This window comes from Thunnus albacares, chromosome 3, assembly GCF_914725855.1.
Source record: "Thunnus albacares chromosome 3, fThuAlb1.1, whole genome shotgun sequence".
Taxonomy (NCBI): domain Eukaryota; kingdom Metazoa; phylum Chordata; class Actinopteri; order Scombriformes; family Scombridae; genus Thunnus; species Thunnus albacares.
The window spans coordinates 24,870,576-24,886,618 of NC_058108.1; the positions used below are offsets into that span (position 1 = coordinate 24,870,576).

General features: G+C 39.9%; 1 protein-coding gene across 9 annotated transcripts in view; it reads right to left on the minus strand.

Annotated features, from left to right (window-relative positions):
* The window catches only part of LOC122979620, a 190,984-nt gene that overhangs the window by 93,572 nt on the left and 81,369 nt on the right, over positions 1–16,043 (minus strand). For 7 of the 9 annotated variants that reach the window (XR_006402886.1, XR_006402885.1, XR_006402891.1 and 4 more), the window contains one exon: positions 9,695–9,783. The exons of 1 other annotated variant lie outside the window; for it this stretch is intronic. Coding sequence is in view for 2 of the 8 variants with exons in the window: in XM_044347213.1 (XP_044203148.1) it covers positions 9,695–9,783 (89 nt within the window). In the remaining 6 variants the exon portion in view is untranslated. The remainder of the gene's footprint in view (positions 1–9,694; positions 9,784–16,043) is intronic. One more of the 9 variants, XR_006402889.1, reaches the window with a different exon arrangement.

A 16,043-nucleotide genomic window follows, 5' to 3' on the forward strand; every position in this document is an offset into this window, starting at 1 on the left:
TGGCTGAGCTACTGAAAAGATACTGACAATACAGTGTGCCTCTCTGAGTTGGCAGCAAATAGTATTGCATTTTATGTTATAGATGGGAAAAAAGCCAGAATGACTTGCAGGTATCAAGAGAAGAAACCTCATCCAAGTCTACATGTGTTTTTGCGATAGATGTTCTCCAAGAAAAACACTGCTGTCATTTGTTAAACAAATTACAAAAGAGAAAAGTACGCTATTAGAGCTGCAATCAATTAGTCAATTGAAAGAAAAATGACCGTCAACTATTTTGATAATTAAAGGTATAATATGTAATTATTCCGCCTTAAAATGTCTAAAAACAACTAGACCTATGTTATATATTTTGTTGAGTTGTGTACTTACATTATCCCAAATGTTTCCAACAATTTTCAAACCCAGAGAAATCTGTAATTTTAATCAAAGTAACGGACCGTTTCATTTGGTTGCATGTCAATGGCGTCATACCTCCTCTACCAAAGAGTAAACGCGCACAAGATGCATAAGGCGGCGCTGTGTTTGTCCGCTACAATGGCATCTATCAAAGAGTAACTTACAATACATACAAGATAATACATGGGCGTTGTGGTTGTTCCACAGAAACTGTTATAAATTGACTTTTATTCAGTTTTAAGCCACATTTTCGTGATAAATTTTGGTTGTTTATAACTATATCTTTTCGCCGGAAGAATAATTTTTGTCATTGGACGTCTGGATCTTAAGTTATCAGAGAAAAACTGGGCAAACGTTAGCAGCAGCTCGGCTAACAGCCCCTCCAGGAAGTCCAGTGGTCACCAAACATCATCGGAGAAATATTGATTTTTTTTTTTTAGGTGAAACAGCTTTAATTAGTATTTTTAACGATTTTAATCTGCATGTACGTTTGTTTTTGGAGTGGATGAGACCTCTGCGGATAATTCGGCTCCCGGGAGAAACTGGCCGAACGTCCGGATCTAAATTTATAAGAGAAATAAACTGAACAAGTGTTAGCAGCAGCTCGGCTGACAGCCCGTACTGGACGTCCGGTGGTCGCCGTATATCATCTGAGAAACACTGATTTTTTAGGTGAAACAGCTTTATTTAGTGTTTTTACCTGTAATCTCCGGGTCCATTTGTTCTGGAGAGGAGGATACCTCCACGGGTAATGCGGCTCCTGGTAAAAACATCCCGAATGATTAACACTGGAGTAATCCTATCCCGGTGAAGCTGGTTATTTAACGACGAAGACAACAACTCCCATGATCCCTTGCTACTTCACACTCTGTCTTTTGTTGTTGTTTTGATTGAGAGACCCCTAGCGGCTGAAATTACATATTGTGCGTTTAATTAATCGGTTAAATGCCAAAACACTCTGGTTCCAGCTTCTTAAACGTGAATATTTTCTGGTAAAATTAGGAAATTGAGTATCTTTGGGTTGTGGACTATTTATTGGGACAAAACAAGACATTTTAGGTTGCATCTTGGGCTTTGGGAGACAGTGACTGACATTTTTCACCATTTTTGACATTTTATAGACCAAACAACTAATCTCTCTCTGAGATCTCTGCTACTGTAATCAGTGCAATCCATCCAATAGTATGCATTATATTAGTAATAGAGTAAGTAATTGATATTTTAACTCAAAATTGCAAATACTAACCTCATGGTGGCACTAGAGCAAATGTCAGTTGAATTCATCCTCTGGGGACCATGAATGTCTCTACAAAACAGGCTCTACAAAAATGGTTCACAGTGCATCAGAGTAACAGGGACATTGGTGTTTCTATAGAATTGATTTTATTAAATGCTACCTCAGTCGCATATGTTCTAGCGGTTAGGATTCCTAGTTTTCACCAGGGTGGTCTGGGTTCCCTTCCCGGTATGGGAACTACAGTTTGAGGACCCTGTCAAAATAAGATGGTGCATAAAGAGGATATTATAAAATTTTAAAATAAATATGGTCTCATAGATTGATATCTCAAAACCAACATTATCAGTATTTCTGGATACCACTATAGGTAAGAGAAAAAAAGTGTCTTCTTTTCATTGAGTAAATCTCTTTTAAAAGGTGAATTTTTCAAACTACAAGCCTAGAGAGAAGACCCCAAGCCTGGAGGATGAGTTGTAAACGCAAGAGTTAGTGATATCCATCAATTGCTCAACTTTATGTGCTAGAATACAAATCTACAAACGACAATACAGTTAATGTCTGGTTCATGGCTGCAAGGAAAACCAATGGCAGGGGTACAAAAGCAGATGAGAAGGATGCTCCTCCCGCCTAGATAGAGTTGTGTGGTTTGAGCATCTGCCAGTTCACCACCCATAGGGGAGTGTCGGTGGGCTCTTCAAACACCCTGCATGGGTCCTCCTCCTTTTGATGCTCCTGGAGAGGGAGAGGACAGGGGGAACAAGAGACACTCCTCCACACACGCTGCTGAGCTCTTCTGGACCAGATGGGAAAAAAAGTAGGAAATAAAGAGGGAGAGGAAAACTGAAAAATAAAAAAAACCCAGCAGATATAGAAATGCACAGAATCAGCTTGTAATGTCTTAGTGTATACTTGAAGCAGAGAGAGGAAATGGGGAGATAACTGTAAACTGATGAAAACAGACTGGGTAAAATTCTTCATCAGCACACAAGTAAGGAATGAAAACTAGTGAGTTCACTAGTTTAGTTCCCGGACTGCTATTTCTTCCCATTGCAAAATGCAAAATTAAGCACTGTAAATGGCTTGTGAGAATCTGAGCATTATCATGATTAATAGCATTGTCGTGTCTATGGGGTAAACCACAACTGACCTTAAGATTGATCGTCAATCGTCAACCGTCAACTTTTCAGGAGTGAAGAAAAACAGCCCAGTTCTGCTTTGTGACAATGCATTTTCAGATAATCCAATGGGTTTGTTAATGGTTCTTTTTTTTCACAAATTGTCTTGTGATTGTGTTAAAAATTAAAATCAAAACCAAATTGGAGATATGTAGTTTACACAGCAAAAAATTGTTTGCTGCTAGTTATAGTTATAATTGGTGATGCACCAATCTGATCTGCCGGATTGGTACTGGCACTGATACTGACCTTCTTAAGTGGTATTGTCAGACGTCACTGATCCACATTAAATATAGTTTTAAAGGAGACATATGCTTTTTGTGATTTTCTGTTATCTATATACAGTTAAGATGTCAGATGTCTATGTTAAATATAGTCAAAATATGGTCAAATTGTTCACGCATGCCCACAAATGGTTGTCCATTTTGTAGCCTTTGTTGCTAAGGTTGTTCCACGGGTGGTTTGTGTTGTTCACTCAAATATTTCGGAACAGATTCAGGCTTGAACATGTACGGATGTATTTGAGAAGGTTCCATTTCAAGTAAAGAACAAGAACAAAAGTGAAAACCTACTACTACTGTTTGTTTACAACAATTATGGATTTTAGGCCTTACTGTGTCATCCTTGACATCTTTGTTGTTGTATGTGATTTAATGTCAACATAACTACATTTAACTTCAACTATATCTTACTACTGTATTATTAGTACAGTATTCTAATCAACAAATCATTTTAGTTCTCAACTAAAAACTAAAAAATTATTTCAGTATCTGCAACATACAACAGCCTTTCGGTAAAGCTGCCAATAGTACCAATATGAGCAAAGGAGTCAAACACATACACACACATGCATACACACACACAAGCAGGATCAGAGGGAAAGCATCACAGGAAGGGAGTAGTAAGGGAGAGTGAATATCTTCTATAACTTTGAGTTTTTCTCTGTGTTTTATTGGCTGCTGTGAACAGACCCGTAGTCAGCATTTTTATATCTTGGAGGTGTCTTCTGGGCAGGTTTAAGGCAAAACTTGCACTCTGAATGTATGTGTGCATGTGTGTGTTTGTGTGGAAGTGAGGGTGGAGGGTGTTAATCTCCGGCTTTATTCAGAATTCAGAGCATCCAATACCAACAGCAAACAATGCAAACAGACACATACAATCCTATTTGGACTTTTGGGAGATCAAAAATGACTCCTCAAAGGATAACTTTTTGGGTAATTGACAGGACGCTTGTAAAAAAACAGAGAGAACCATAAATAAATGAATAGATGAGGCTTTTGTGTGGTTTTGGGTGAGCATCTGGTATCAAACATACTCACACCTCGCGGATAAAAGCTATGACAGAAAAATTACAACAACAATCAGTTAAACCTTGTACAAGAGGAAAAGCAGTTTCTCACCGGTCTCCAATGGCTACTGTTTGACTGACAGGTTGAGGTGAAAGGTAAGCTATGGAGACCAGCAGTCAAATGGACAGTGGAAGTCTCACCTGCGCTGACGTACAGATAAAAACATCTTACACTGTCTGATCTTCAAAGACAGAGGACTGAGGAGCAGTCATGTTGAAAATGTTCAAAAGTGTTTCTGAATAATTGAAGAGCTCCGGGTCTTCTAATGACGTGATAACAAACCAATGAGCTTAATGACCTGGTGAGGAAAATGTTGGTCCTTTTTTAAAAGGCCTGTGTATTCAAAACACTAAAATTAACGGTTTGATGTGAGAAGGTATTGATCAGTTGTTATAAAAAAACAGAGAGCTTCAACTTGATCTATGACAGTTTGTGAGAAAAACAGCTGCCCAGAAGGATCTATCAGAAGAGCTATCTGAACATATAAAATAAAAGACAACACTGATGATCTACAAACTGCTGGCGTAGAAGCAGGCAGCCCAGCTGACTGGAGCTACACCACCATTTGAGCTAAGGGCATTGTGAGGGATGGATACTGGGAGGGAGACATGAATCATATGTCTGGGAATTATGTCCACAACATTTAATATAGTGGGAACGTATTTCTGTTCAGAGCCATGTGGTCCCAGCAAGGCTTAGACGGGGAAAACAAATCTGTAATGGGCGCACAATTGAATCAGGTGTCTGGTCCTCTTAAGGAAATTAAGTTGTCGCTGGAGCGGGGCCACTTAATGAGAGGCAGGCTTGTGGACAGTGACGAATGGAGGGTGACACTGGAAAGAGTGTGAGGCCGCCACAATATCTGCATTTGGACTGGTGATGATTTTTCATCCATGAACCCCCCACCATTCTGTTTCTTTCTCTCTCACCCTCAAACACACACATACACACACACACACACACACTCATATTCACTTTGTCTCACCTCCCTCCACCCTCCCATTTCCAAGTCTTCATTGGGGACACATTTGATCCCTGTGTGATACTAGCCATTTATTTGCACATATATTCATGGGAATGATGGCAGCTAATAAAGAGGGAGATCTTCTTTCTATCTGTTTTTACATCACGGTGCCTCTTGATGGTGGCCATTATGCGATTTTGATAGATGTCTCTCCACAGTCACAGTCACTCGCAGCAGCAGAATGTACACAGCATGCCCTCCAGTATGAGCAGAGAGATATACAATACTATTAAGTAGCAAGGGTACCCCATTCTAATAGAGAGGTACTGTAATGTTTATTTTTATTAGATGATTTGATTCGAGTGCATAATCCTGTGATTATGCATTCAATAGGATCATATCTACTCAACCTTATTGCATAAAATATGCATGAGCAATTATGACTCAGTAATACTGTAATTTTAAACAGATGTTATATAAAAACTGCCTTTATAGGTCCATTTAAAGTTGAAATCAAACAAAATCTATTTTTTGAGTATTTAATATGTCTCTGAAAGGTCTGTGGTTAAGGTCAGCTTGAATTCATGTCACATACAAAGGATTCCAATAATGATAAGTTACCAGTAGTGGAAAACGTATTCAGGTAATTTAGTAAAAGTAACAATACCACAATGCAAAATACCTCTATTACAAGTAGAAGTCTGGCGTTCAAAATGTTACTTAAGTCAATGTAAAGAAGTATTTTGAATAGAATGTATCTCAAGTATAACAAGTTGAAGTACTTATTGTGTAGAAAAGCCCCGATCAGAATGTGCATTAGTACATATACTATATTATTGTATTATTATTAATAATGCAATAACATGGAAGCAGCATTTTAAAGTTGTTCTTTATATAATGTTGGATGGTTTAATCTATAATATTACACATATTCATTTAAAAGCTGAACATAAAGTACATTTTAATGTAAAAGTAACTAAAGCCATCACGATTTAGTAAAAAGTACAATATTGTGGAGTAACGTAGTATAAAATAAAAATATTAAAGTACAAATACCTCAAAACTACAGTATTTGAGTAAATGTTCTTACTTTCCACCACTGCAAGTAATACAACAGTGTCAATAGACTCTCAGATTGCTGATGTAGTTTAAACACTTGTCTGTTTGAAGAAATGTGGCTTAATACACAACTCTGTGCCAAGCACCTTACGGCTACAACCGAAGCAAAAGATTTTATGTGGATCGTCACTGCATACACCATCATCATTTGTGTAGATATACCATGTAAGAGCTAGATTCCTTCTTCCCATTGTGCATGTGAACTATTAAAATGCAGACTGATATGCAACTTGTGAAAACCTCAGCAATCTGTCACCTAAATGGATTATCCTGACGTCAGAGATATTGCCACTAAACATGGAGACATGGAAATTTCTACCACAGCAAAATGGCCTTGAGAGGAGGAGTCATTCTCATTCCCATGAGTTGCTCCATCAATGTCTCCAGTACTGTCTTAAATGGATGTGAAGGGGAGCATCTCTATAGGTTTGATCGTTCTCTGCTGCATTGTCAGTGTTCAAGTGCTAATTTGTTCCTTACAAAATCGAGAAAACTGTCATCACGATTCCCTGTGATGCTTTTGCTCTTGAGAGGGATCTTGAGTATTATGAAGCATTTCCTTTAGTGTTTGACCTCCTCCATTCTTTTCAGTTAAGACTACACCTTGAGAAGCATTTACAATGCTAATTCAGTAATATAATCCATGTATAGCACAAACAGACAGGAGCAATACTTGACACTGAGGCTCCCCACGTTAAGTAATTCTCTTTGATAACTGACCCGGCATGGTCTACTGTATGCATAATGACAGTACATGGAAACAGCTGTAGTGTGTTGACGATCAATGTCTGTCCTTTCAACACAGTAATTGTGAGGCCAGAGAATGACTGAGTAGCCAAGGCTACTGCTGCAGGATGGCCACTGGAGTGAGTGGCAATTCATATACTATGCCTTTTAAAGTTACACTCCATCCAGACAAGACTTGGGCCTAGATTTAGTTGTGTGGATGGAGTAAGAACAAAAAATCACTGTAGAGTGTGGTAGAATTGTAGGATTCGATGAGGCTTCAACCCCTCCTCCACCCCCCCCCCCATCTCTCCCAGCTGACTGGGTATGAATAATTGACCCTATAGTCTGGGCCCCTGCTCATTACTGGGGGAAGTGTCGGCCTGGTTTGTGATGCTATGAGGGAGCAGTGTGAGTGCCCACTGTCTGCATGCTTGGCTTGGTTTTCCCCTCCACCTCTGACCACACACCAGTCCTTCATCTTTAATGGCCTGTGCCGTGATCGGACATCCAGCCTCTCCAACCTTCCAGCCTTGCCCACTTCATCAAGCAGGTGAATGGGTGTGCACAGTATCTACTGCCAGACAGGAGTTTTTCAAGAATTCTTAAGAATTCTCTTGTGAATTTAAGGAGTTTTGGGCAGGATTATCAAAGGGTGCAGGGGTGGGCGGGGGAGTGAACACTGACATACAGGAAAGTTCTGTGGGAAAGTTTTCAGGTACACACTCAAACTAGAAGAAACTATTCATGGTCTTAAGGTGAGTACTCTACTTGCATGGAGTCATGACTATTTCGATATAGAAGTTGGGAAAGTCATCTTAAGAAAAGTTGCACGGGCCGCAGTTGTGGATGTGTACTGTATTTATATATCTATGTGTTCATGTGAGGCTCCGTACAGACTGTGGCAACAAATTTCCTTGAAGGACAATAAAGAACCTATCTATCTATCTAAAGTAGTGCAGCGGCTAAAATATGAATACCCAAAAAATTCACAGCGCACCACCATAAAATTTAACTCAAAAAATCATGTCAGCAAAAAGAAAAATGAACTTAAACTACAGTGAATCTGACACATCTGTATCCACATAGGAGGGACAGATATGGCTGGTGAGTGAAGCCACTGAACGCTGGTGAGGAAAACAATGGCTGACGATACACCCCCCCAATACATCAATCAGACAGGTCTGTCAGCTCAGCTCCCTGCAGAGAGATCCATGGGAAGCAAAAGAGGGACCACACAAAACACGGAGCCTGCAAATGAGAAGCCACAGTATGGATTGCTGCATGATGAGCAGCCAAACTAGACAGAGAGAGGGGATGGATGAGGAACATGTGTCGGTCACGTTTACAAGAACGGTAAAATAGGGATTGGGTAAGTATGTGCCTGGTGCTTTTGCGGTGTTTAAGAATGAAAGAGAAAGACATAAACCAAAAACTCAACAATCTGTTTTAATTTAATTACGCTTACTGAATGTACTTTTTGTTTTCAATTGGTTTACTGCACTTAGTAGTACTTATCAGCCAGTCAAATAAGCATCTCACAAGCAGTAGCTGAAGTTATTCCCCAGCAACCAGTACACATTGTCCTCACCAGAGTAACAATATTGGTTGGTTGAACACAACCTATGTTTATATCATTTTTATTGTCCAAGAACGACCTATAGGTTACTCTTTAGGACCCTTCGCAATTGTGAGAGTAATTTTCTACATAGCAAAGGTGGAAGTAATGTGACAAAACTGCAAAACTCTTAAGGGGGAGGTCAGGGTGGATGATTGGGTCAATGGAAGACTACGGTCAACATTGGTTTCTCTCGACCCTTTGCATTTGATTTCCCAATCATAACTATGACCACCATCCTCCCCTGACTTTGACCAAGTTAGTTGCCTAAATGTAACCAAACGTTAAGCATAGAAGTGGCAGATTAGAAAACGCTCAATGGAACAGTCATACGGATTTTTTTTTTGAGACACCAACATGTTACTTATTATGACTGCAGCAAGCTACAGGTAGCAAACCATTGGAAAAACGCAATGACACTGCATTTTTAGAGACAGTGTATTTGTGTGTTACAGGGAGGAGGTCTGCTGTTGCAACAAATCTGTCAATGGCAGTAGATTGCCCTTTTTGGCTTATTCTATTGTTTTCCTTAAACTTCCAATTAGAGCTTCATAGTCAAAATTCATGTAAACTTATTCAATGACCATTTTTTCATGTGGGTAGAGATTGGCAGATCCTGGAAATGGCCAGTCCCACAGGGATAGATACAGTTTGTTTCCCGGCAGGATGACAGTGATGAAGGGCTTTACATTATCACCATTTACTTTTACTTCTGAGGCTTTAAAAGGGAGCTCAACTATGACCACAGAATGACATTAACAACATAAAACAGCTATAATGCAAATGTTAGGTCTGAGGAAATTTAATAATGACAATTCTTCCAGAAATAGTTTTAAGACATTAGAGACATTTTTAAAGAGGTTTGCAGTGACAGTAAGTACTATATAGGCCAACTATATGTTCATATTAACATTTGATTTGTCCTTTAAGTAAACAGTGAGTATCTAATACCATATGTAGAAAAACATACAATCGTGCAAACGAACAGCTCAAAAATCACTGAATTCATTTCCAAGTATCACACCCAAATTCAGAGTATGTTCAGGAGAAAACGTGTGAGCGGCACAAGTTTCAGTCCACAGAAACAAAGAGAAATGAGAGGTGTCTTACCCACAATATGGATGAAGGAGATTATCAGAGCTGTTCCTGGTTGTTTCATTGGTCGCAGGCAGCCAAGGATTCTGGAGAATATCGCAGAGCTGTCATTGTGTTTTCAGGGAGGGGGGGGGGGAGGGAGAGAGATTGTTTGAACTGGGAGTAAACGCTGTGAAAATGGTGGAGCTGGCATATTTACACCCAGGGTCTGCACAGGGGGATTACATGCAACGTTTTTATGTCACCCATTTGACAGCATCATCTCATGGAGGTTTTGAAGGCTCCCCCTCATTAGCTGGGCTGGGGCTGCATTTAACACAGCTTTGAGTTTATAAAGACAATGGCTGCCAAACCTCAAGGCCTTTAACAAACAACAAAGGAGAGGGTAACAATCAAAGTGCCCCTGTTTCGTTTTGCCAAACTTGAGTGAAAAGTCGCCAGCTCGTAAAAAATGACATTTACATGACAAGTGGAGAGCCCCGAGTGGATCTAAATGGATATAAGTGAAAAATGAAGTCAACCTAATTGTGCCTCAGCGGGCTTGTTAAGTATCCAGGGTGAAGGCATGCCATTGATTGAGTGTAACTTTAAGACACAGTTTAACTTGTTATTCTTTCTTCAGCCCTCTATTATATTTATACGCTTTGGTCAAGAAATTGTATCACTAGCAGACGACGGCAAAAACAATGACAATAATAAAAATGACAAATGCCATTAAAACTTGAGAAAGATGAAATGTTGGGTGGTTTCAAAACAAACTGCACAGCCTCAAGCAAACAACACCCACTTCCAGTGGTGACAGATGCATTCAGGTTCATTCATGACAAACTTGTTAGCAAATAGTTTCTTATTTATACATCCAGCAGTTACAGAGCAACATTATCATTTATCTAGAGTCGCGTTTCTGGCAACCTGCTGAATGTAAGTCCAATATTCACTCTCTTTTAGCTCTGTTTTTGGTCTCTACCAATTCCTGAGGTCCAACTCCTGCTCTTTAGTGGCTAAATTCTCATTCATGTTCACAAGCTAACTGCTAACTGTGTCTGTTTGCCATTTGGTGCTGAGCAGATAGTGTACACACTCTTAACATTATGAGAGCAGTGAGAATCAACCAAAACAGTAGAGGTGTCTGCTGGAAAGCTAAACAATAAGCTGAAACTCACTGTAAAGCTCTGTTACGCATTGTTGTAACAGATCATAGCTGCTTTAATAAATAAGAAGGAGTAATACCACTATGTAAAAATACTCATTACAAGTAAAAGTCTTGAATTCAAAGTATTTGTTATGCAATATGAGTTATTATATATTTTATATTATTGGATTATTATTAACAACGCATAACATGTAAGCAGCATTTTAATGCTGTAGCCTGTCATGATGGAGCTAATTTTCTCCATTTTATATACTTTTGGGTAGTTTAATATATAATACTGTGTCACATTTCATAAACTGGTCATAGGTTCTGTATGAAAAATCTGAATCAATAAAACTGTTGAATAAATGCAGTAGAGTAAAAAGACAATATTTCCCCCTGAAAAGAAATGGAGCATAAAATGAAAATACTCAAAAACATCAAAACTGTACTTGGGTAGAGTACTTAAATAAATGTACTTAGTTGCTTTCTACCGCTGCTTATTTCTGCATGTTGTCTCTGCTATTGTTTAGCAAGACTACATCATCTATGACTTTATGTTGAGATCAAAGTATTGTTTAGGATATCAGAGAATCAGAATATTTTGTTCACCGTAGACAAGACAGCATACGAAAACAAAGGTAAACAAAATAGAAAAAGTGGATGTCACATGTGCAAATGGTAATCATGGTGTTATCAAATATGAAAATAATTTCACACAGTTAGATCTTGATATGAGAGAAGCCAGAAAAACAAAGATTTAAGATATTTTGTCTAAAGATCTGGAAGAAAAATCAGGTAAAAACAGCTTAAAGGGCCTCTCCATTTACTCTTTGTCTTTCTTTGCCTTCTCCTCAAAAGCAGCACAACAACCTGCTTGTGTTACAACCTCTCTTGCTGTGACGTTTAGTCACAGCAAAGTATTTACCCACCAATTACCCGCAGATACCCTTCCTCTCGTTATAGCTGGGGCCCCATGAAAGGGAACAAACAATAACAACAGTGAAGGCTCCTCAGCAAAGAGACACATTATAATCTGGGCAGACATGAGAGAAGAAGGGTGTGGAAAGAGCTTGCATTGATGGAGACGAAATCGAACTTGATTAAAGAGCAAACAAAACAAACCCCTACAAAACACAAACACTCCATGCACTTTGTGAATGGGCCCGCACAAAGCTAATATGTAGCTACCCGGGCGCTCCTGAGGAGGCAAGATGAAAAAGACAAGTGTTTAAAAGGAGAGATCTTCCTCTGTTTGGCTGACATATTTACACAATTATGTGCAGAATCCAAAGCAGTTCAACCGGCGTTTCTCCCTCTTGACAAGTCACAAGAAGTTTAGTTTTTTTTTTTTCCTCACCTCCCTTTATACTTTTGTGTCAAGTTGATTAAATGAGAGTGTATGACATAGATCTGCAGGGTAATGCCATCTGCCAGTGTCATCATTTTTCCTGATGGAGTTACACTGACTTAACCAACTCTCTCTCAATTAATATTAAGGCTGTTACACATTCACAATGAAGCCCTTCTGTTACACTTCTGATACCTTAAAATACGGGTTTGATTGAAGCTCATCTAATTGCTTTATTTACATTATGAACAGCATTAAACAAAATCTTCTCTTAGTCTCATATCAATTCCTACAGGATGATTAAAAGCATCGCACCTTGGTTTGTTAAGCCATCACATTTACAAGTACAGTAGATGTACAGGCACATAATGAAAGAGTCTGTGCAATAAAAGTACAATAAAATACATGGCATGAGATATAATGCTATGGGCAATTAAATTCAGCTGCACAAAAGGACCACACAGCCCTTATACATATTCACTCTCCCGCTGAAATCCATAGGAATTGCTAAGTCATCTTCCATGTCTCTGAGGCATTTGCGTACAATGGCACTTTTATCATATGCTTATCAGTGGTGGCCCCTCTCTTATAGAGCTCGATCTTTTGGCCCCTCAATCACGGAGCATATTACTCCTCTGTCAGAGCAAAGCACTTCCTAACGACAGGGAGGCCAGCTGGGACTGAGGAGAGGGCAGGAGGCACATGCATTAACATAATAATCCAACCACACTCCCACAGGCCCCGGGGCCAGACAGCATATTAGGTAGGCCCCCCTCATGAAGGTCCTTGCAGAGAAATAAAGCTGCTTTACGGTGAGCCTGTCAACCTGTGGCGAAGGCTTGGCCCTACCTGGGCTAATTGTTGACTGACCAAAAAAATACATGTCACTGCTAGTCCCACATGTGTAAACGGTGATCTTGTTACATGTTCAAAAATGCTAAGTGTTGGGTAAAATGAGGTATAACTTAACCTAGTTCTGAATATCTCATGATGGATTAAAGAGAATAAGTGAGGCTGTTTCTTTCTCTCCCTCTCTGTGCGCACTTGCTTTGTTGCCTTCTACATCACATTGCAACACAACATAACCCAGTAGCCTGACACATATTCCTGAGTATAGGAAGCATCTCCTCGCCTCCTCATATTTACTGAAGTGAAATGCGGAGAGACATAGGCTTTGAGGACAAGAGAGACCGAGAGGGGAGAGAATAAGGGGGCTGGGTGTTGGTTCCGCAGCCTTCCCTGTGGCATAAACTGGGGAACGTTAGCAGCGTGCACTGAGGCCTGTGATCCTTTGCACTGGGGTCCCATGGCACCTTGTGTGGCCTGCACATTTCTAACCACATGAGACAGTTGCTATCATTGCGTCAAAGCCATCATAAAGCAATGCAGCTGCTGTGTAACACACTGCTTTTGCCTGAAGACAAAAGGCAAACAAAAAAGCCAATGCACCAGCAACTAGAGAAAGTATTTAAAAAAAGACTCAAGTTCAGCTATTTTGAGAAACTTCAGCCTCTGCCAAACCCAATTCAGCGTCACATCCACTGGTAGAAAGTTCATATAGAGAAGAGAGGCAGTAAGTAATGCATTAGGAAACCAGCAGCAAAGAGCTGTGTGGAGCATTTTCTTTAGGAGGCCTGTCTAGCAAAGTCTGACTGTCAGAGCACCTCTAATGTGAATGTCCCACTGACTGGTACTGTAAGGCTGTCAGTCGCTGGTTGGGGTCCTTGACTGAAGACTCTCACTAGCAGTTCACACACAGTAGTACCTCAGTGGCGAGAGAGAGGCAGGCAAGGAAGAAGAGAGGAGTGAAAAGAAAAAGGATCTCCACAAATCATTTTGATCAAGAGACAAGGTAGCGGTAAGGTAGACCTCCCCCAGCCTCCGCCCCGTGAGGAGACAACTCTCTAATTGGTGGAAAGGGCAGCCTGTCCGTGGCCGCATGTGCTCTCAGATCTCTCCCAGGACAGCCGAGGCAACGTGCCAATTACTGCCAATTGTTGGCCTGTGGTTGAGATGTGGACAGTTGTCCACATGGAATAAGAGTGAAGGCCTGGCAAACGCTCCTGCTGATGCTGATATCGTATAACAGCGATATAATATGGTGCTGTTAGCCCACAAACTTTCATAAAACAAGGTATTCCTATTCCATTTAAGAAAATCCTTTCGATTTAGTGAAAAACTAAGAAAAATTATCAAATACAATCCACCTTTCAACACCTGCAGCTATGCGGAGCGTGAGCAGCGATTTCAAGTCAGACGTCTTTAACACCACCTGACTGAGCTTGTACTTTTAAAACAGCCCCAATATAGCCCAGTTTAGTAGGGCCAGCAGACCATTATGGGGGTCCTCTCAGCGGAAGTTGAACATATACTACTTCATCCATTATCCATTAGCTGCTCATCATGGTATAGGTCAGAGCTGGAGCACATCCACCTCTAGCAGTCAGACAGAAGCAGAGAATAGCAGGCCTTTACAACTCCGCTCACCCACAGCTCATAACAAGGAAGCCAGAGAAGTGTAGCAGAGAGGAGGGAAAACAGTCATAATTCTTGTTCAACTAAAAATCACTATAATGCTCTTTAATTGTGTAGGCAAAAATCTTTTCAAAAGAGCATGGTAATTTTACCCTGTTAAATTATTCAGCGCACATTAATAACGGTCGGGGCCGGGGTGGACGAGAGCGGCTGTTTTAGGAGTGATGAGCTGCCGGAGCTGGGAGACAGGATCTCACTGAGGCAGTTTTGCCTCCTTTTAAAGTTACATTTTCGAGTAAACGACATTAAAAAAAATGACCTGGAGTAACCCTAAAAGGTACTGAGACTGGATGTTGGTGCAGGGCTTTAAATACACTCAGGAAAGATATCTTTCTCTGGAACAATCTCTTCTTGAGAAGTTTAATATGAACTGAAATGGGTGATATAATAACAACCGATGAATATTTCTGGTTAATTTGTTAAGTGTAAGTGCATCTTGAAAACTATACAGCTCAACTTACACAAGACATTAGAGAAGGGGCTTATGTGTAAAAGTTTAGCATCCCTTGTCGAAAAAAAAATGTGAATATAGAGTGAACAAAAAGATATAAAACATGAATACTACAGGAATGTAAAAAGGTTGTCTCCAATATAAGCCAAAAACAATGAACCCTCAATATGTCTCTATTGAAAATTCTCTTCTTTGTTGGTTGTTCATCTATGTACTTCAAACAGTGAGAGCTGTAGTAGAATAACAGATAAAAAGAGAAAAGGTCAAAATCAAGATCTGATGAAGGGCAACATTCACTATAGGCTTTGAGGGATTCCAGCCAACTGATGGCACATTCAAGAGTGCAATGCAAATGAGAATCTGCATGAACCATGCACCAGCAAAGGTAATATACATAATTGGGGGAAGGGGTAGTGGGGCATGGTGGGGGGATTCTCCATCAAATGCGGACATGAAGCAACACTTTCTATACTTAATAATTAATATAATACAGTGCACACACACACATTGTATGGGATGCATATCATCCATCCGTTGAACAATGACTTTTAAGTGCACTAGAACATAGTGAGCCTGACAAAATATGCACAAATGTGTGTGAGATGAAATACGCCTCTTCCCCCCATAAAGATGAAAAAAAAGCAACAAACTCCTTCCCTAGGCAGAGAGAGCTTAACTATTCTTCTCAGTTCAAAGTCAGGGGTCTACTCTAAATATTTGTGTATTAAACATAACACATAAGATGCAATAAATGGAGGACTCTAAAAGAAGTGCAGGGCCTGCAGGAGAAAACAACATGGAACTGCAATGCTTCTTAATGTCAGTCTGACTAACACAAACAACCATGGTGAAAAACAAGCCAAGGCTTCAAATCTTGTAGAAAGTATAAATCAGT